The sequence below is a fragment of the Peromyscus maniculatus genome, chromosome 1 (assembly GCF_049852395.1).
Source record: "Peromyscus maniculatus bairdii isolate BWxNUB_F1_BW_parent chromosome 1, HU_Pman_BW_mat_3.1, whole genome shotgun sequence".
Taxonomy (NCBI): Eukaryota; Metazoa; Chordata; class Mammalia; order Rodentia; family Cricetidae; genus Peromyscus; species Peromyscus maniculatus.
In genome coordinates, this window is record NC_134852.1 from 33,557,069 (window position 1) to 33,580,454 (window position 23,386).

The following is a 23,386-nucleotide window of genomic DNA, read 5'->3' on the forward strand; positions in this document are numbered from 1 at the left end:
GCTGGTGTAGCTATCCAATAAAATAGACTTCAAACTAAAATCAATCAAAGAGATCGGGAAGGACATTACATATTTATCACAGGGAAAATCTGACAAGATGAAGTCTCAATTCTGAATATTTATGCTCCAAATACAAGGGCACCCACATTTGTAAAATAAACATTACTAAAGCTTAAATCACACATCAAACCCCATACACTAGTAGTGGGAGACTTCAACACCCTACTCTCACCAATGGACAGGTCTGCCAGACAGAAACTTAACAGAGAAATAAGGAAATTAACAGACATTATGTCTCAAATGGAATAGATATCTATAGAATATTCCACCCTAACACAAGAGAATATACCTTCTTCTCAGCACCCATGGAACCTTCTCTAAAACTGACCACATGCTTGGTCACAAAGCAAATCTCAACAGATACAAGAATTGAAAGATGTTGATCCTGTATCTTATCAGACCACAATGGTTTAAAGTTATATTTGAACAACAACAAAAAAATTAGTGTCTACAATCTCATGGAAACTGAATAATGCTCAAGTGAATCACCAATGGGCCAAGGAGAAAACAAAAAGAATTAAAGACTTCCTAGAATTCAATGAAAATGAATGTACAACATACCTAAACTTATGGACACTATGAAAGCAGTGCTAAGAGGAAAAAGCATAGTACTAAATGCCGACATAAAGAAGTTGGAGAAATCTCACACTAGCGATTTAATAGCACACCTGAAAGCTCTAGAACAAAAAGAAGCAAACTCACATGTGTAGCTAGAGTTTTCCTGCCTTGCCCACAGTCAGGACAAATCTCTGTCACCCACCAGTCCCACAGCCACTCAGATCCAACCAAGTAAACACAGAGACTTATATTGCTTACAAACTGTATGGCCATGGCAGGCTTCTTGATAACTGTTCTTATAGCTTAAATTAATCCATTTCCATAAATCTATACCTTGCCATGTGGCTTGTGGTTTACCGGTGTCTTCATATGCAGCTTGTCATGGTGGCGACTGGCAGTTTCTCTGACTCAGCCTTCCACTTCCCAGAATTCTTCTCCTTCTTGTCCCGCCTATACTTCCTCCTGCCTGGCCACTGGCCAATCAGTGTTTTATTGATTGACAAATCAGAGCAACAGATTTGACATACAGACCATCCCACAGCACACATGGGAGGAATAGATGCCGGCAAATAATCAAATCGAGGGCTGAAATCAATAAAATGGAAACAAAGAGAACAATACAAAGAATCAATAAAACAAAGAGTTGGTTCTTTGAGAAAATCAACAAGATAGACACGCCCTTGTACAAACTAATCAAAAGGTTAAGAGAGAGCATCCTTATAAACAAAATCAGAAATGAAAAGGGATACATAACAACAAACAATGAGGAAATCTAGAGAATCATCAGGTCATACTTCAAAAACCTGTAGTCCAAATAATTGGAAAATTTAAAAGAAATGGACAATTTTCTCCATAGGTACCATATACCAAATTAAATCAAGACCAGACAAACAATTTAAATAGACCTATAACCTTTAAAGAAATAGAAACAGTCATTAAAATCTTCCAACCAGAAAAAGTCCAGGACCAGATGATTTCAGCACAGAATTCTACAAGATTTTCAAAGAAGTGCTAATACCAATACTCTTCAAATTGTTGCACACGGTGGAAACAGAAGGAATATTGCCAAACTCTTTTTATGAGGCTACAGTTACCCTTGATACACAAAGATGCAACAAAGAAAGAGAATTGCAGACCAATCTCCCTCATAAACATTGATACAAAAATACTCAATAAAACACTGGCAAACTGAATTCAAGAACACAGCAAAAAAAAAAATTATCCACCATGATCAAGTAGACTTCATTCCAGATGCAAGGATGGTTCAACATACAAAAATCTGTCAATGTAATCCACCATATAAACAAACTGAAAGAAAAAATCCACATGATCATCTCATTAGATGCTGAAAAAGCCATTAATAAAATCCAAAACCCCTTATGGCAAAGGTTTTGAAAAGATCAGAAATACAAGGAACATTCCTAAACATAATAAAGGCAGTTTACAGCAAGCCAACACCTACAATCAAATTAAATGGAGAGAAACTCAAAGCGATTCCACTAAAATCAGGAAGAAGACAAGGCTGGCCACTCTCACCATATTTATACAATATAGTACTCAAAGTTCTAGCTAGAGCAATAAGAAAAAAGAAGATCAAGGGGATACAAATTGGAGAGGAAGAAATCAAACTTTCCCTATTTGCAGAAGATACCATATTATACAAAAGTGACCCTGAAATTTCTACCAGAAAACTCCTACAGCTGATAAACACCTTCCCACCTTGCTGGGGAAGACTAATTGGGTGAGCTGAAGTGTCAGGATCTTAGCAAGTGTTCTTTCCACCTCACTGTGTTTCTAGGTTCTTTCTCCCTTTCCTTCCAATCTCCAGATTCCATCAATTTCTTCCAAGCAATCATGTGAAGCTATGGTAAGGTGAGACGGGGAGGTTGCGATTTTGTGTGTTGAATATCGACTGTTTCCATAGCAATATCTTTTCTCAAGGTCTCAGTTGTGGCAGCTATGAATAAGTGGTCTCTTGTGGCTGTGATCTAAGTGACAGAAGGCTCAGGCTATTGACTCTCAATGTACCAGCTCCTCTGCAGAGACTCTTGTTTCTGCAGTGGAGTAGGAAAGCAAGGCAGACTCTGTAAGACCCCATTCCCCTCTGCTTGGTTACTGTGGAGAACTCAGCCTCTAACCTGCAGAAGCTCTGTTGGAACTGCACTGCAATATAAGTCATGCCTCCTTCTCTGCCTCCACAGAGATTATATCTGCATGTGTCCTGAGGGCTATCTCAGGCTCACCTTCACAAGTATATCCCTCCACTAATACCTCGATTGTCTCAGCCCATCATGGTCACATCCTGGAGGATGAAAACTAGTAAATTACCAGGTTTAGAAATTTTGCATCAGACCCCCCCCCCTGCTTTTTTCTCTCCCATTTTCATTTAATAACCATGTTACAGTGTCTTCACCTTTTGGATAACTGTGTCTCCCCACACCCCTTATGTATCAGTGCTGTACTAACCTTTTTACTCCTTGTTGTGACTATTTGGGGCTCAAACCTCACCAGTCAGCTCAAGAGTGATTATTAATGCTAATGTTGACCATGGTGGTATGGTATTCATAATGTGACTAGCCCTGTATTTGTATCTGGTTTCATCTATGTGATGAGTCTATCACATAGAAATTATTTCCATTCAGAGGATGAAAAACTGGAGCCTAAAGTGGTTTTAAAAATTACTTAAATTTGTATGGTTAATCAGAGATAGACCTGGCTACCTTGTTTCAAGGCTAACACTAGTACTGGGAATAATTGCAGCTAACATTTTTTTCTTCCTCTGTGTGTGGTATTTTGCCAAAAAAGGTTACTTGATTATTATATTAAGTCTTTAAAAACTACTATGAGGCAGGTGAAGGATGTGATATAACCTCGCATCGTAGCATCAGAGGCTGAGGCAGGAGGATTGTGAATCTGAGGCAAGTCTGGGTTATATAATGAGACCCTTGTCCCCTAAAAGTCACCCCATTCTAGTAGAAGGAGAAAACTAAAGATGAGGATGAAGATAAACAAAACAGAGACTAGAGTAACTGCAAGAAAGCAGATACACCAAAAGTTGGTTCCTCAAAAATGATTAACAACATTAGCACCCTTTTCCCAGATTAACTTTGAAAAAAGGAGATGGATATTAATACAATTTGAGACCTCACTATCCATTCCCAAGAATATGAAGAATTTCAAGATCACTCAGTAGTTATATGCTAACTGTCTAGTGGCCTAGATGCAATGGACAAATTCCTACAAACCTGGATTCTTTAGAGATGGAATCGTGAAAGAAACAAAATTGAATAGCTATATAACCAATAAGATTGGATCAACAAAAATTGACAAAATTTCACAGACTTTGATAGTAAAAACACTGAAACTGGATAGAAGTCCAGCCTTGTGTAACAAAGGCCACACATGGAAACCGACAGCCAACATCATTTTCAGTGGGGAGACTGACAGCATTCTCTCTAAGATCAGGAAGAACACAGGATGCTGCTGTGACCACTTCTGTTCAGGAGACTCTTAGGAGTGCTACACAGAGACATTGGGATAGACAATGAATTGAAGGTGCCCAATTATGGGGTGCTAAACATATCTGTAGATGACATGAACTTGTTCATAGAAAATCCTTAATATTCTACAGAAAGTTCTCAGAACTAAATGAGCAAAACTAGTAAATTTGTTGGCTAATGAAATGAACAAGCACAAGTGAGCCATGTTTCTGTATACTACTATTGACCATGAACAATTGGATTTTTGTTTTTTCCTGACAAAAGTGGAGCTTGGGCCGGGCGGTGGTGGCGCACGCCTTTAATCCCAGCACTCGGGAGGCTAAGCCAGGCGGATCTCTGTGAGTTCGAGGCCAGCCTGGGCTACCAAGTGAGCTCCAGGAAAGGCGCAAAGCTACACAGAGAAACCCTGTCTCGAAAAACCAAAAAAAAAAAAGAAAAAAAAAAAAAAGTGGAGCTTGGACATAGGGCCTCATGGGTGCCCGGCAAGTGTTCAGCCCCTGAGCAATAGTCCCAGCCTTAACAGTGAACAATTGGAAAGGAAATGAAGAAAGTATTTATTTATGAAAGCACCCAAAAGAATAAAATACTTAGAATTAGCCGGGAGGTGGTGGCGCACGCCTTTAATCCCAGCACTTGGGAGGCAGAGTCAGGCCGATCGTTGTGAGTTTGAGGCCAGCCTGGGCTACAGAGCGAGATCCAGGAAAGGTGCAAAGCTACACAGAGAAACCCTGTCTCAAAAACCAAAAAAAAAATACTTAGAATTAACTCCAGCAAGGCGATAAAAGACTTGCACTCAGAAAACTACCAAATAAGAGATGATGAAAGAAGACAAGAAATGACAGCCATTGGGGTTGATGGGTTGGAAGACTTAATCTCATTATCACTGTTGTTCTGCAGTACTGGGATTGAACCCAGGGCTTTGTGCATGGTAAGCAATGCACTACCACTGAACTGTACTCTAAGCTCTGCCTTCTAATTTTTATTTAGAAACAGGATGTCACTAAATTAATCAAGCTGGCCTTGAATTGGTTGTGGTAGGCACTCTTAGAACTTGATACTCTTGCCTCAACTTCTTGAGTGGCTGGATTTATAGGCATGAGCCAGTTTGCCTGAAAGACTTGTTTTAATAAATGAGAATATCCCTGAATGTAGTCTATCAGTTCTATGCACATCAGATCCAAACCCTAGTGGCATTTTGCACAGAAATAGCAAAGTCTATTCTAGCTGTCCTGAAACTCACTATATAGATCAAGCTGGCCTCAAACTCCCAGAGTTCCACCTATCTCTGCTCCCAAGAGCTGGGGTTACAGGCAAGCACCACCGTACCTGGCCTTAGAAGTATCTTGGAAAAAACAAGAATAAAATTTCAGGACATCCTGCATGATTTCATAATTTTAGTGCAAAGCTGCAACAATCAAAATAGTCTATTGCTGACATAAAAGCAGACATACAGATCAGTGAAATAGAATTGGGAACCCCAGAATTGCTCATGCACACTGTCCATGAATAAATTAAAGATTAGCTAACATGATCAATATGTGTGTTTATGGGGCACAGTTTTTCAAATATATTATAATGTATGTCTTATCTGAGCAGTTGGCATATCCAGCATTTCATCTGTCACTTTTTATGTTTGTTAAAAACATTCATTTCTGCTATCACTTTTGAATTAATTGGTGTGAGTTACAGAAATTGGAAGGCATTCTTGCTTTCCATTTGACCCTTTGTGACCAGATGAGTTTTGATTAGGCTGCTAAGACTGCACAATGTTGGAAGAATAAACAGTCAAACAAGGGATGTTTGGAAGATGTGATATCCAGGTAAAAGAATGAAATTAAGCCTTCACCTAACAACATATACTAATCAACTCTACATGGATCAAAGACCTAAAATGGATCAGAGCTGAAAGTCATCAGACTTTTAAGAGACAGGATTAGAGCACCTTGTAATTAGATTTCAAATGATGTCTTTGTTATGATGCCAGATGCATCACATGGGCCATTTGGCTGCTTATATGTCTCTACACCACACCCATGTTTTGTACATGAGGAGGACAGAAGAAGATGTTGAATTCCTTGGAACTTCAGTTACAGACAGTAATAAGCTGCCATGTGCGTGCTGGAATTAAACCCCTGCCTTTGGAAAAGCTTCCAGGGCTCTTCACTACTGAGCTATCTCTCCATGTATTTGGATTATGGGTCTTGAGAAATAGCTCAATAGTTACGAATCAAATACACCTGGGCAATGGTGGCTCACGGCATTAATCCCAGCATTCAGGAGGCAGAGGAAAGTAGATCTCTGTGAGTTCAAGGCCAGCCTGGTCTCCAAAGCCAGTTCTAGGAACGGTGCAAAGCTACACAGAGAAACTGTCTGAAAAACCAAAAAAAAAAAAGAATCAAATACACACACACACACATACTATTACTACTACTACTACTATTATTATTACTACTACTACTACTATATACCACAAAAAAACAGTTATCAGAAAAGAGTCTTGTTCAAAGAGCATGAGGATAAGAAACTCAGTATATGGGCCTCCAAGATGGCTCAGTTGGGAAGAGTGCCTGCTGTATTCCCTCCCAGTACCTGCCCCAAATGCCACACAGATATAAATGCACAAACAATGTAGGACAGTGAAATGGCTTAGCAGATAAAGGGCTTGCTCACCTACCTGAGTTCAATTCCCTGTCCGCAGAGAACTGGCCCCCACAAATTGTCCTATGACCTCCACACACTATGAGGGGAACACCCATACAAAATGAATAAATATGCAAACGTAGTAAGAAACTCAATGCAAGTCCATTCTATCTATGGATTTTATATTTATGGATCAAAACTTTAGAAACAAACTACTTGGAAAAGTATGTCTACAGTGAAAAATGTATTGTTTCCTCCTGTCTTGTCCTGTACTCAACACAATAAGATCAGTGTCTATGCAGTATTCATATTAAGTATTAGATATAATGTAAAGAAAATTTGATTGTGTGGTATGGGGTATAGAGTAACATGAATATTTTACTAGATTCTGAGGGTGGTCTGGGTGTGTGTGTGTGTATGTGTGTGTGTGTGTGTGTGTGTGTGACTCAAACCCCTAAACTCTTTTTTTTTTTTTTTGGTTTTTCGAGACAGAGTTTCTCTATGTAGATTTGCGCCTTTCCTGGAACTCACTTGGTAGCCCAGGCTGGCCTCGAACTCACAGAGATCCGCCTGCCTCTGCCTCCCAAGTGCTGGGATTAAAGGCGTGCACCACCATCGCCCGGCTCTCCCTAAACTCTTAATCACTTTGCATTTCTATTTGCTATATTGACATCTATTGTTGTTATTAGTGACCGGATCTCACAATGTAGTCTGGGCTGCCCTTGTACTTCTTTTTTTATTAAGAGATTTTTCCATTCATTTTACACACCATCCACAGATTCCCCTGTCCTAATTCTCCAAGCCCACCAGTGTTCTCACACAATACACCCCCTATTCCCACCTCCTCCAAGGCAAGTCTCCCATGGGGAGTCAGCAGAGCCTGGTCCATTCAGTTGAGTGGACTTGTACTTCTATGCCTCCTGCTTCATGTTCTCTCTCTCTTTTGAGAAAGGTTCTCACTATGTAGCTCTAGCTAACCTGAAACTGGCTACTAAGACCAGGGTGGTTAGGAACTCATAGAGATCCAACTGTCTCTGCCTCTCATGTGCTGGGTTAAAGGCATGCAGCACTGTGCTCACCTTGCTTGTTGTTGTATCATAAGATTAACATGCATCCATCAACATGCTGGCTGTATTTGTGTCTTGAGCCATGTTTTTCTCCTTGTGACTTTAACCCATTCTGCACTCTGTTGATAAAGAAACTGCCCCCATGCCCAACACTATGGAGTAAGAAGGCAACAGAGATCACTCACCTATTATGTCCACCTGGATGGGGTCACTCCTCTTGGAACTGACTTGATTGGATACTTCACACTGATAGTCCCCGGAATGCGAACTCCTGGCAGGGACTATTTCCAGGGTGCTGTTGTCCTGGGACAGCCTCATCATATTACCGATCCTCAGACTCTGGCCTTTGAAGAGCCAATGGATTGAGATTCCAGTGTCGTTTGACAAACACTTCAGTATCACAGAGGTCAGGTCTTCGACTGTGGTGTTGGTGAATTGGATGGAGGGCTTAATCACTGGTTCTGTGAATAAACAGGGGAGGAGACCAGCTGAGAGTCCTTCACCTTCAGAGATCTCAGCCAGTTCACAGGGCCATAGAATGAAGGGGCCCTCTGCAAGATTGCATGTTCAAGATATGGTCTATAAGGAAAGAGTTGAATCTTACTCCTTCCAGGATCACCCACAATAACCCTGACTCAGGAAATTTGTGTAGATACCACACTGGGAGCCTCTTCAGCCCACATGTCCAGAAATCTCATGGTGGGTGGAATGTATTTCCCAATGATTTTTGTGGGAATTCTTGCTCACATTTTCTGTGAGTGTGAACAGTCATGTCCCTCTTTTATTAAATAGCCTTTTAATTTTTATTAAAAATAATTTGTCATAGTGTTAAGATGGCCTACCTAATATTAGAGATGTTAAAGGCTAGACCTCAGGACTGGGAGAAATCCCTAACTGAAGGATTTCTGTTTGCAGAAAAATTGTATTTCCTGCCCCATGGATATGGATTAAATACTACAGAGTAGAAGTGAATAATCACAGTGCTGACCACAGCCTGCCACTCTAATCCTCAGTACTGATATTTTTGAGACAGGGTCTCACTGTACAGTCTTAGCTCACTTGGCACTTGCTATGTAAATGAGGCTGAGCTCAAACTCACTATCTACCTGCCTCTCCCTCCTCAGTGCTGGCATCAAAAATGTGTGCCACCACACTCAGCTGGCATTTGTTTTTTGAACCTTGAGTAGAGTAAGCAAAAGATCATCATCAACTGTCAGTGACATGGTTCACCAGGGCTCCCAGGCACATTCTCCACCCACTCTTTCCATCCCATGGAGTCAAAGCTGAGCCAGCCACCATACCCATGAGACAGGAAAATACCTCTGAGCAGAGGTCTAGTCCCCATCTGTGGGGAATATTCTCAGCCAATTTGGAGAGTAAGAATATGAGCACAGTTGAAAGTCCTGTGTTTTCCTTGTAGGCCATGGAGGTTATAAAATGAAAATGGAGAGGACAGGAAAGCTTGTGTTAGGTACAGAAAGAAATCTTCACCTTGAGGCTCTCCTAACCATGGAAAGTCCCCACATAAGCTAAGGCTTTGCAAGGCTGGCAGAACCTCCTCCTAACAGAAATATGAGAACCAGGAAGCCATTAGTCACAGGGATGGAGCAGGATTGGGGGAAGACTGAGTTTTGCTTGTTCTCATAGACATGGGCTGGAAACTAAATGCTACTGCACCTTCCCAGAAAACCAAAAGACTCCATTCCAAACCTGGTGTTGATATTTCAGAGATCCACTTACTAAGGATCCTAATGTTTTTGGCTGTAGTCTTATTGAGGATAGTGACAGTTATAGACAAGGCCGGTATAAGATCCACTATTATTAATATTGAGATTGGGAACATAGAGCTCTTGGGAGAATGACTGGAGCTCTCCATTGACAAACCAACAGTACTGTGCAGGTGAGTTAGCATCTGTGTGGCAGGAGATGTGAGGTTTGTTTTTCAATGGAAATGAATAATTGAGGAGCATATGATCAGGACATCTGAACCATCTGTATCAAGGAGAATAAAATCACACATGATGTCAGCAGAGGAAGGGGGAAATCTTGGACTGTAGAACGCCATAGTATCTCTTTGAGCTATGCTTTAACATTAGTTGAGCAGGTCCTATCCAGAGCTGGGGTGCAGATTAGCAGAAGAGTACTCATTCAACATGACAAGCCCTGATCTCTCTCAAGCACAACACACAAACATCCCCACTGCACACTTTTGTGTGCACTGAGAATGAGTCTAACATGTCCCCTGTCTCCATCACCATGAGCCTCTCTAGGCAGGAGAAGTCCCTGCAGCCCATTCAACCTCAATGCTGTGCCTGTCCACATATGCTTTGGCTGGCACAGGATGCCCTGGTAGCCTAGGTAAATGTATGGTAGGTCAGTGTCATAAACCCAAGAGGACTGGCATCAAGTGTGGAAGATCTAGCCCTCTGTATTTAGGCAGTTGGGGCCAGGATGAAACAGAAAATACTTACAGGTAAAGTTCAGAGAGAATGGATCACTTGGGAGTCCCTCACTGGGTTCCCGGTACATAGGGTCCTGTGCCAGTCCTCACAACACTGAGTAAACTGAGAGTCTTGTTGTCCTCAGACAGTTTCAGCCTGTCCTCTTCTGAGAGGCTTTGGTCATTTATTGTCCACAGGTAGTTTTTATTCTGAGTCTTAGGATCACACACTAATGCTACTGAATCATCACCGTCCAAGGGATTGGAATTGTTGGTTGTGATGTTGGGCTTGGGTAGCAGTGCTGTGCTGACCACAGAGAGATGATTGTCATGTGTGGTACTTCTGATTCTTGCAAAGGCCTCTTACAACCAGAGATAGTCTCTTAACTCTCAGCTGACCCAAACCCTTAAATAATCAGGCAGGAAGCAAACTAAAGGCAGATGGAGTGGCTGAGTGCTCAGAGATAATGGGGCCTCCTGTGCTGTGTATGGAAGAAGCAAGGACTTTCTCAAGAGTGAACTGAGCTGAAGTGTTTTGTGATTGTCACACTCAAGACTTAGAATGAGAGACCTCAGTATATCTCCTGGTCCTCAGGGACCCATTTCCTGCCTTGAGACACAAGGTTCGGGTCCCTCCAGCTACACTGACCTCCCCTGCTTAGTATAAACCAGAGCACTCCAAGCTTTTGCTGTTCAGGGCTGTCCTACAGACAGGTTATGATTAGTCTTCCAATTGAGCTTCCCTGAGAAACCTGACAGCCTGTGAGAGATCTCACACAGCTCAGGATCTGGCTGACATTTAGGTCTGGCTGGGCCACAGGTGGGCCATTCTTGTCAGGTGTTTGATGTTGATTGACATGAATCTGGGAGCCCTTTAAGAATCCTGAGTCTATGAAATGATCTAGAGGAGTGAAGGTCAACTACTAGGTCTCCATGGTGGGGAAGCTGGAGATGTGGTTGTGGACAGATAGCTTGTGCTACTGATGGCCTATGTGACCCTGACTCAATGACTGTGTTTCCTGTCTAAGTTTCCCTATAATAGGAAACATGGTAAATGATCATTGCTAGGCCTGTAAGTTAACCTTAAATGTGAACAATGACCTGACCTTCCACCAGGCAGTGTCTACTAGTATTTGCCTGCAGGAAATAATCCCTGGACTGGGGATGGAGAGATGGCTCAGGGGATAAGAGCACTGGCTGCTCTTCTAGAGGTCCTGAGTCCAATTTCCAGCAAACATATGGTTGCTTACAACCATCTGTAATGAGATATGGTGTCCCTTTCTGGTGTGCAGGCAGAGCACTGTATAAATAATAAATAAATAAATACATACATACATACATACATAAGGCTAAACTGGCTGTGGGAAGGAAACACAGAGGAGCTGTTGGTAGCAATATGTAAATATCATATTGGAAAGATGAGTGGGTTCAAAGTAACCCATAGAGAATTGTAGTCAATGGCAGTGTATATTTCAGAGTAGCCAAGAAACATTTCCAATGTCTCACCATAACAAATGGGAGATAAAGCCGGTTGGTGGTGGTGGAAGCAGCAGCGGCAGCACAAACCTTTAATCCCAGTGCTCAGGAGGCAGAGGCAGGAGGCTCTCTGTGAGTTCCAGACTAGCCTGCTCTACAAAGCAATTTCCAGAAAGGTGCAAAGCTACACAGAGAAACCCTGTCTCAAAAAACCAAAAAGGAAAAAAGGAAAAAAGAAATGCTTACGGGCCAGGAATGGTGGTGCACACCTGCAATCCCAGTACTCTGAGAATTTGGTGCTAGCCAGCCAGGAGTATATAGTGAGACCCTGTCTCACAACCAAAACAAAAACATGCTTAACACCAGTAGTCATTGTAAAAATGCACATGATTGGCCGACCTAAACTGTACATTCTTAAGGATAAGTCATATATAAATTATAAGCTATTGAAGATTGTTATTAGGATACAAGTTAAAGCTTGATCATCTTATAAATGATCAAATTCTCTATACAAAACTATGTTTAGAAACAGGCTAAATATGCTGAATATTAATAGAATAAATTCCTTACTTTACCCCTGACATTTTAAAAATGTTTAAGCTCCCCACTTTAAACTATACCATGCCTCTTACTGCCAGGGTTTAGTCAAATTATACTTTGAGATCATTTAGATATGTCCATTCACCAGGTCTGAAGATAATTTGCCTTGCTATCTAATTTCAAATAAAACATAGCTCACCCAAGAGATTTCAAAAGGGCCTTTTACTGTTCCTTCATTAAAAGAAATTCACTTTACATTGGCTGTTCTCAATAATCAATCACCTATGTCTCCTGACTAATTAAATACATAGATGCTTTTGGATGTAAACTTTTTATAAGGGTATAAAAGTTTAGATATAGAGACTGTTTAGGAAAGTTAAAAAATAACTTATGATATATGAATTGCCAGTTATTGGGATAGATAAATATAACATATAAACATCGAGATATATATAAATAATACCCAAGTCTCAGTAATTAACCTATAGATACTGAGTATATATGCCTAAAATAGATCTATGGATAATGTTTTTATTGAGAGCTGAGATATATAGGCTTTAGAAATAGACTTATGTATGCATTAATAGAGGTGTCTACAGACGTCCCCCAGAAGGAACACTGGGACTAATAATAGGCCGTAGCTCCTCCGCTGTGCAAGGAAATAATAATTTTCCCAGGAATGATTGATCCTGACTTTGCTGGGGAAATTAAGATTATTTTAAACCTCCTACAAAACCAATTCAGATTCTACAGGGCAGCGCATAAGGGAGCTGCCAGTTTGGATTCTAATGTTACGGTCTTCTGGGTTCAGGAAATTAAATATTATAGACCAACTAAACACTTAAAATACAGGGAAAGAAAATAATTCACTTGCTACACATAAGCATAGACATTTCTTACATTTCAGAAATTCATTTGCCAAGTACTTAAAACGACTATTACTCCTTCATCTCTTTTAGGTCTAGGTCAAGCTAATATTGTAACCAAAAGCTCAGAAATATTAAAACGGTCAGACAGATAATATTATGGCACATTCTGCCCACAGGTCATCCCCTTTTTACCTAACACTCTGTGGGGAAGAGACATACTGCAATTAACTGGTGTATCATTAATCTCTGCTATGGACTAATATCAGCTCAAATGTTATAGATGAATGTTTAACTTAAAAGAACTTGGGTGAACAAACCAAAGGCATAATTGAGCCCATTATTCCAGAAATTATAAATGACAGACAAAGCCTAGGGTATCAAAATTTATCCAAGGGGCCACTGTTGACTGCTCACCCCACGACATGGAAATCTGATGATCCTATCTGGGTTAAACAATGGATTTTGAATGCTGACAGAATTGTAGCTGCTACTTGTCTGGTGGAAGAGAAGCTTAAAAATAGGGCATATAAAGCCTCTCACCAGCCCTTGAGTCACTCCGGAATTTGTTGATTAGAAAAAAATCAGGCTTACAGGCTGTTACAAGACCTTAAAAAATTAAATGACTTTATTGGAGCCAAGGTGATCTACACAGCCTGGCTTGCCATCTCCCACAGGTACCCCTAGAATTCAAAATATAATTGTCATAGACTTACAAGATTGCTTCTTCACCATACCTCCTCACCCTATAGATCATCAGCCTTTCACTTTTAGCTTTCCTTCTAACCCTGACACAATGCAAGTCAAAAGCTGACATGCAGAGCAGGAAATTTATTGAGCTGAGTTCCTCATCATATATACAGGTTAACTATCAGAACTGTTAATGACAGTTTCCTCACAGTCCCCCAAACCAATCATAATATATATGTACATATATATTGCAATACATTTATTGTGCAGGTGATATTATATTTATATCAAACTATAAAACTTATGATTCTGTGAGACTGCAACTGTTCCCTGAAACAGAGCCCACCAGCACCCGATCAGACTAAGAAGTGAGTATCCTAAGAAGTCTTTATCCTCATACTCGAACATCCCAGCCCCTAGGCTTTGGACCCAGGGTCACAACCCTGTGCCCCAACACCACTACCCATTGCAGTCCCAGTTACAGGCCAGTTGGCAGGCAGACCTCCTGCAGACAAGTCAGATTACCACCAACCCCCATCAGACCTTGTAACCCAAAAGTCCCACCTCCCCCAAATCCCACCCACCCTCCAAGACTGCAACTGTTCCCTCAGACAGAGCCTGCCAGCACCCGATTGGACTAAGAGGTGAGTCTTAGTCAAAGGTGCGGCCTGGGGTCACAAACCTGACCCCCCACACCACCACCCATTGCAGTACCAGTCTAAAGCCAATAGGCAGACCTCCTGCAGACAGGTCAGATTACCACCAACCCCCATCAGACCTTGTAACCCAAAAGTCTCACCTCCCCCAAATCCCACCCACCCTCCGAGACTGCAGCTGTTCCCTGAGACAGCCCGCCAGCACCCGATTGGACTAAGAGATGAGTCTTTATCCTCGTACCAAAACACACCAGCCACAAGCCCCACTCTGTACTGGTATAATTTCCTTAGTTATGATAAGAGTTAAGCTAGATATGAAACCTTAGACTCACAAATATTAAATAGATAGGATATCTTGTTTAATTTTGCCAAATATAAATAGACTAGATGTTATAAATAGACTAGATATTGTAACTGTAATTCTTGCTTGATAATTGTTTTGTTATATGTAAGTTTACAATGTTAAAGTTAAAACCTTCCTTTTGGGAAAATAAAGGGGGAAGTGCTGTGGATGATTGATTGATAGATAAAATGCTTCTTGGCCAGTAGCCAGGCAGGAAGTATACTCAGGACTAACAGAGAGGATAACTGAGAGAACAGGAAGGCAGAGGGAGACACTGCCAGCTACTGCCATGACAAGCAGCATGTGAAGATGCCAGTAAGCCACGAGCCACGTGGCAAGGTATAGATTTAGAAAAGGATTAACTTAAGATATAAGAACAGTTAACAAGAAGCCTGAGCTATTAGGCCAAACAGTTTAAATAATATAAGTGTCTGTGTGTTTATTTTATAAGTGGGCTGTCAGACTGGTAGAACTTGCAAGACCGGGAGAGAAATCTCTCCAGCTATAAACTTCAAAGACAGACACTACCTCAGAATAAAATGCTGGGAAAAGACTTTCCAATCAAATGGATTTAAGAAGCAAGCTGGTGTAGCTATCCAATAAAATAGACTTCAAACTAAAATCAATCAAAGAGATCGGGAAGGACATTACATATTTATCACAGGGAAAATCTGACAAGATGAAGTCTCAATTCTGAATATTTATGCTCCAAATACAAGGGCACCCACATTTGTAAAATAAACATTACTAAAGCTTAAATCACACATCAAACCCCATACACTAGTAGTGGGAGACTTCAACACCCTACTCTCACCAATGGACAGGTCTGCCAGACAGAAACTTAACAGAGAAATAAGGAAATTAACAGACATTATGTCTCAAATGGAATAGATATCTATAGAATATTCCACCCTAACACAAGAGAATATACCTTCTTCTCAGCACCCATGGAACCTTCTCTAAAACTGACCACATGCTTGGTCACAAAGCAAATCTCAACAGATACAAGAATTGAAAGATGTTGATCCTGTATCTTATCAGACCACAATGGTTTAAAGTTATATTTGAACAACAACAAAAAAATTAGTGTCTACAATCTCATGGAAACTGAATAATGCTCAAGTGAATCACCAATGGGCCAAGGAGAAAACAAAAAGAATTAAAGACTTCCTAGAATTCAATGAAAATGAATGTACAACATACCTAAACTTATGGACACTATGAAAGCAGTGCTAAGAGGAAAAAGCATAGTACTAAATGCCGACATAAAGAAGTTGGAGAAATCTCACACTAGCGATTTAATAGCACACCTGAAAGCTCTAGAACAAAAAGAAGCAAACTCACATGTGTAGCTAGAGTTTTCCTGCCTTGCCCACAGTCAGGACAAATCTCTGTCACCCACCAGTCCCACAGCCACTCAGATCCAACCAAGTAAACACAGAGACTTATATTGCTTACAAACTGTATGGCCATGGCAGGCTTCTTGATAACTGTTCTTATAGCTTAAATTAATCCATTTCCATAAATCTATACCTTGCCATGTGGCTTGTGGTTTACCGGTGTCTTCATATGCAGCTTGTCATGGTGGCGACTGGCAGTTTCTCTGACTCAGCCTTCCACTTCCCAGAATTCTTCTCCTTCTTGTCCCGCCTATACTTCCTCCTGCCTGGCCACTGGCCAATCAGTGTTTTATTGATTGACAAATCAGAGCAACAGATTTGACATACAGACCATCCCACAGCACACATGGGAGGAATAGATGCCGGCAAATAATCAAATCGAGGGCTGAAATCAATAAAATGGAAACAAAGAGAACAATACAAAGAATCAATAAAACAAAGAGTTGGTTCTTTGAGAAAATCAACAAGATAGACACGCCCTTGTACAAACTAATCAAAAGGTTAAGAGAGAGCATCCTTATAAACAAAATCAGAAATGAAAAGGGATACATAACAACAAACAATGAGGAAATCTAGAGAATCATCAGGTCATACTTCAAAAACCTGTAGTCCAAATAATTGGAAAATTTAAAAGAAATGGACAATTTTCTCCATAGGTACCATATACCAAATTAAATCAAGACCAGACAAACAATTTAAATAGACCTATAACCTTTAAAGAAATAGAAACAGTCATTAAAATCTTCCAACCAGAAAAAGTCCAGGACCAGATGATTTCAGCACAGAATTCTACAAGATTTTCAAAGAAGTGCTAATACCAATACTCTTCAAATTGTTGCACACGGTGGAAACAGAAGGAATATTGCCAAACTCTTTTTATGAGGCTACAGTTACCCTTGATACACAAAGATGCAACAAAGAAAGAGAATTGCAGACCAATCTCCCTCATAAACATTGATACAAAAATACTCAATAAAACACTGGCAAACTGAATTCAAGAACACAGCAAAAAAAAAAAATTATCCACCATGATCAAGTAGACTTCATTCCAGATGCAAGGATGGTTCAACATACAAAAATCTGTCAATGTAATCCACCATATAAACAAACTGAAAGAAAAAATCCACATGATCATCTCATTAGATGCTGAAAAAGCCATTAATAAAATCCAAAACCCCTTATGGCAAAGGTTTTGAAAAGATCAGAAATACAAGGAACATTCCTAAACATAATAAAGGCAGTTTACAGCAAGCCAACACCTACAATCAAATTAAATGGAGAGAAACTCAAAGCGATTCCACTAAAATCAGGAAGAAGACAAGGCTGGCCACTCTCACCATATTTATACAATATAGTACTCAAAGTTCTAGCTAGAGCAATAAGAAAAAAGAAGATCAAGGGGATACAAATTGGAGAGGAAGAAATCAAACTTTCCCTATTTGCAGAAGATACCATATTATACAAAAGTGACCCTGAAATTTCTACCAGAAAACTCCTACAGCTGATAAACACCTTCCCACCTTGCTGGGGAAGACTAATTGGGTGAGCTGAAGTGTCAGGATCTTAGCAAGTGTTCTTTCCACCTCACTGTGTTTCTAGGTTCTTTCTCCCTTTCCTTCCAATCTCCAGATTCCATCAATTTCTTCCAAGCAATCATGTGAAGCTATGGTAAGGTGAGACGGGGAGGTTGCGATTTTGTGTGTTGAATATCGACTGTTTCCATAGCAATATCTTTTCTCAAGGTCTCAGTTGTGGCAGCTATGAATAAGTGGTCTCTTGTGGCTGTGATCTAAGTGACAGAAGGCTCAGGCTATTGACTCTCAATGTACCAGCTCCTCTGCAGAGACTCTTGTTTCTGCAGTGGAGTAGGAAAGCAAGGCAGACTCTGTAAGACCCCATTCCCCTCTGCTTGGTTACTGTGGAGAACTCAGCCTCTAACCTGCAGAAGCTCTGTTGGAACTGCACTGCAATATAAGTCATGCCTCCTTCTCTGCCTCCACAGAGATTATATCTGCATGTGTCCTGAGGGCTATCTCAGGCTCACCTTCACAAGTATATCCCTCCACTAATACCTCGATTGTCTCAGCCCATCATGGTCACATCCTGGAGGATGAAAACTAGTAAATTACCAGGTTTAGAAATTTTGCATCAGACCCCCCCCCTGCTGTTTTCTCTCCCATTTTCATTTAATAACCATGTTACAGTGTCTTCACCTTTTGGATAACTGTGTCTCCCCACACCCCTTATGTATCAGTGCTGTACTAACCTTTTTACTCCTTGTTGTGACTATTTGGGGCTCAAACCTCACCAGTCAGCTCAAGAGTGATTATTAATGCTAATGTTGACCATGGTGGTATGGTATTCATAATGTGACTAGCCCTGTAGTTGTATCTGGTTTCATCTATATGATGAGTCTATCACATAGAAATTATTTCCATTCAGAGGATGAAAAACTGGAGCTTAAAGTGGTTTTAAAAATTACTTAAATTTGTATGGTTAATCAGAGATAGACCTGGCTACCTTGTTTCAAGGCTAACACTAGTACTGGGAATAATTGCAGCTAACATTTTCTTCTTCCTCTGTGTGTGGTATTTTGCCAAAAAAGGTTACTTGATTATTATATTAAGTCTTTAAAAACTACTATGAGGCAGGTGAAGGATGTGATATAACCTCGCATCGTAGCATCAGAGGCTGAGGCAGGAGGATTGTGAATCTGAGGCAAGTCTGGGTTATATAATGAGACCCTTGTCCCCTAAAAGTCACCCCATTCTAGTGGAAGGAGAAAACTAAAGATGAGGATGAAGATAAACAAAACAGAGACTAGAGTAACTGCAAGAAAGCAGATACACCAAAAGTTGGTTCCTCAAAAATGATTAACAACATTAGCACCCTTTTCCCAGATTAACTTTGAAAAAAGGAGATGGATATTAATACAATTTGAGACCTCACTATCCATTCCCAAGAATATGAAGAATTTCAAGATCACTCAGTAGTTATATGCTAACTGTCTAGTGGCCTAGATGCAATGGACAAATTCCTACAAACCTGGATTCTTTAGAGATGGAATCGTGAAAGAAACAAAATTGAATAGCTATATAACCAATAAGATTGGATCAACAAAAATTGACAAAATTTCACAGACTTTGATAGTAAAAACACTGAAACTGGATAGAAGTCCATCCAGCCTTGTGTAACAAAGGCCACACATGGAAACCGACAGCCAACATCATATTCAGTGGGGAGACTGACAGCATTCTCTCTAAGATCAGGAAGAACACAGGATGCTGCTGTGACCACTTCTGTTCAGGAGACTCTTAGGAGTGCTACACAGAGACATTGGGATAGACAATGAATTGAAGGTGCCCAATTATGGGGTGCTAAACATATCTGTAGATGACATGAACTTGTTCATAGAAAATCCTTAATATTCTACAGAAAGTTCTCAGAACTAAATGAGCAAAACTAGTAAATTTGTTGGCTAATGAAATGAACAAGCACAAGTGAGCCATGTTTCTGTATACTACTATTGACCATGAACAATTGGATTTTTGTTTTTTCCTGACAAAAGTGGAGCTTGGACATAGGGCCTCATGGGTGCCCGGCAAGTGTTCAGCCCCTGAGCAATAGTCCCAGCCTTAACAGTGAACAATTGGAAAGGAAATGAAGAAAGTATTTATTTATGAAAGCACCCAAAAGAATAAAATACTTAGAATTAGCCGGGAGGTGGTGGCGCACGCCTTTAATCCCAGCACTTGGGAGGCAGAGTCAGGCCGATCATTGTGAGTTTGAGGCCAGCCTGGGCTACAGAGCGAGATCCAGGAAAGGTGCAAAGCTACACAGAGAAACCCTGTCTCAAAAACCAAAAAAAAAATACTTAGAATTAACTCCAGCAAGGCGATAAAAGACTTGCACTCAGAAAACTACCAAATAAGAGATGATGAAAGAAGACAAGAAATGACAGCCATTGGGGTTGATGGGTTGGAAGACTTAATCTCATTATCACTGTTGTTCTGCAGTACTGGGATTGAACCCAGGGCTTTGTGCATGGTAAGCAATGCACTACCACTGAACTGTACTCTAAGCTCTGCCTTCTAATTTTTATTTAGAAACAGGATGTCACTAAATTAATCAGGCTGGCCTTGAATTGGTTGTGGTAGGCACTCTTAGAACTTGATACTCTTGCCTCAACTTCTTGAGTGGCTGGATTTATAGGCATGAGCCAGTTTGCCTGAAAGACTTGTTTTAATAAATGAGAATATCCCTGAATGTAGTCTATCAGTTCTATGCACATCAGATCCAAACCCTAGTGGCATTTTGCACAGAAATAGCAAAGTCTATTCTAGCTGTCCTGAAACTCACTATATAGATCAAGCTGGCCTCAAACTCCCAGAGTTCCACCTATCTCTGCTCCCAAGAGCTGGGGTTAGAGGCAAGCACCACCGTACCTGGCCTTAGAAGTATCTTGGAAAAAAAACAAGAATAAAATTGCAGGACATCCTACATGATTTCATAATTTTAGTACAAAGCTGCAACAATCAAAATAGTCTATTGCTGACATAAAGGCAGACATACAGTTCATTGAAATAGAATTGGGAACCCCAGAATTGCTCATGCACACTGTCCATGAATAAATTAAAGATTAGCTAACATGATCAATATGTGTGTTTATGGGGCACAGTTTTGCGAATATATTATAATGTATGTCTTATCTGAGCAGTTGGCATATCCAGCATTTCATCTGTCACTTTTTATGTTTGTTAAAAACATTCATTTCTGCTATCACTTTTGAATTAATTGGTGTGAAACAGAGTTGTCCTAGTGAGTTACAGAAATTGGAAGGCATTCTTGCTTTCCATTTGACCCTTTGTGACCAGATGAGTTTTGATTAGGCTGCTAAGACTTCACAATGTTGGAAGAATAAACAGTTAAGCAAGGGATGTTTGGAAGATGTGATATCCAGGTAAAAGAATGAAGTTAAGCCTTCATCTCACAACATACAAATCAACTCTACATAGATCAAAGACCTAAAATGGATCAGAGCTGAAAGTCATCAGACTTTTAAGAGACAGGATTAGAGCACCTTGTAATTAGATTTCAAATGTTGTCTTTGTTATGATGACAGATGCATCATATGGGCCTTTTGGCTGCTTATATACCACATGCATGTTTTGTACATGAGGAAGACAGAAGAGGGTGTTGATTTCTTGGGAACTTGAGTTAGAGACAGTAATAAGATGTCATGTGGGTGCTGGGAATTGAACTCCTGTCCTTTGAAGTGCTTTTGGGCTCTTAAATATTGAGCTATCTCTCTAGTCTCATAAAATACACACACACACACACACACACACACACACACACACACACACACACACACACACACACAGAGTTACCAGAAAAAAGAGCGTTGTGCAAGGAGGTCATGCTGTCAATGTTAGCATGAAGATAAGAAACTCAGTAACTGGGCCACAAAGATGGCTCAGTTGGGAAGAGTGCCTGCTGTAGCTACACCCCCAACTGTCACACAGAAATAAATGCACAAACAAATGTGGGCCAGTGAAATGGCTTAGCAGATAAAGAGCTGGTTCACCCACCTAAGTTCAATCCCCTGTCCCTGGAGAACTGACATCCACAAACTGTCCCCTGAACCCCACACATTGGTGTGGGACATGCATACAAAATGAAAATATGCAAATGTAGTAAAAAAGTCATTATAGGCCCTTTCTTCTATGGATTTTATATTTATGGATCAAAACCAAGGAAACAAACTGCTTGGAAAAGCATGTCTACATTGAAAAATGTATTGTTTCCTCCTGTCTTGTCCTGTACTCAACACAATAAGACCAGTGTCTATGCAGTATTTATATTAGGTATTGAAAATAATCTAAAGAAGTTTTGAATGTGTGTGGGGGGGTGGTTGTGGTGGTGTACAGGAACATGAATATTTTATTACATTCTGAGTGTTGACTGTGTGTCTCTGACTCAGACACTAAACTCTTAATCACTTTGCATTTGTATTTGCTATATTGACATTTATTGTTATTATTGACAGGATCTCACAATGTAATCTGGGCTAACCTGGTATTTCTTTTTTTTTATACAGAGATTTTCTATTCATTTTACATATCAACCACAGATTCCCCTGTCCTGACTCCTCCCACCCCAAAGCATTCCCCTCCAATCCACCTCCAATTCCCACCTCCTCCAAGGCAAGGTCTCCTATGGGGAGTCAGCAGAGCCTGGTCCATTCAGTTGAGTGGCCTTGTACTTCTATGCCTCCTGTTTTGTGCTCTCTCTTTTTTGAGTAGGGTCTCACTATGTAGCTCTGGCTAACCTGAAACTGGCTACAAAGACCATAGTGGTTGGGAACTCATAGAGATCCAACTGCCTCTGCCTCTGGTGTGCTGGGATAAAAGGCATGCAGAATGGTGCTAAGCTTCCTTGATGTGCTATCATGAGATTAACATGCATCCATCACCAAGCTGACTGTATTTGTAACTTGAACCATGCTTTTCCCCCTGTGACTCTTACCCATTCTGCATTCTGTTGATAAAGAAACTGCCCCCATCCCCAACACTATGGAGTAAAAGGGGAACAGAGGTCACTCACCTATTACGTCCAGCTGGATGGGGTCACTTCTCATGGAACCGAGTGGATTAGATATATGACAGTGATAGTCCCCGGAATCCTCCCTCCTGGCAGGGATTATTTCGAGGGTTCTGTTGTTCTGGGCCAGTCGCATCCTATTTGTGTTATTCATACTCTGGCCTTTGAAGAACCACTGAATGGAGTTATCATTGTCATTCGTCGGGCAATTCAGGAACACAGAGACAAAGTCGTTGCCTATGGTTTGGTTGACTTGGATGGAGGGTTTAGTCACTGGATCTGTGGATAAAGAAAGGATATGGCCAGTTGAGAGTCAGTCACGCTCAGAGATCTCAGACTGTTCCCAGGGTCCATAGAATGAAGTGGCCCTGTGCAAGATCACATCGTTGGGTTGAAGATGTGGTCTGCAAGAAGAGAGCTCAATCTTACTCCATCAAGATCACTCACAGTGACACTGACTCGGGGTATTTGTATAGATTCCAAACTGGGAGCCTCTTCAACCCACCTGTCCAGAAATCTCATGGTGGGGGGAATGTATTTCCCAATA

The 23,386-nt window shown here is 40.7% G+C and overlaps 1 protein-coding gene across 8 annotated transcripts in view; it reads right to left on the reverse strand.

The window, feature by feature from the left end:
• The window catches only part of LOC102903511 (cell adhesion molecule CEACAM1-like), a 179,374-nt gene that overhangs the window by 150,759 nt on the left and 5,229 nt on the right, over positions 1 to 23,386 (reverse strand). For all 8 annotated transcript variants that reach the window (XM_076574095.1, XM_076574112.1, XM_076574105.1 and 5 more), the window contains exons 3-4: positions 22,843 to 23,118; positions 8,011 to 8,286 (exon numbers count right to left, since the gene is read on the reverse strand). In XM_076574095.1, the coding sequence (XP_076430210.1) occupies positions 8,011 to 8,286; positions 22,843 to 23,118 (552 nt within the window). The remainder of the gene's footprint in view (positions 1 to 8,010; positions 8,287 to 22,842; positions 23,119 to 23,386) is intronic.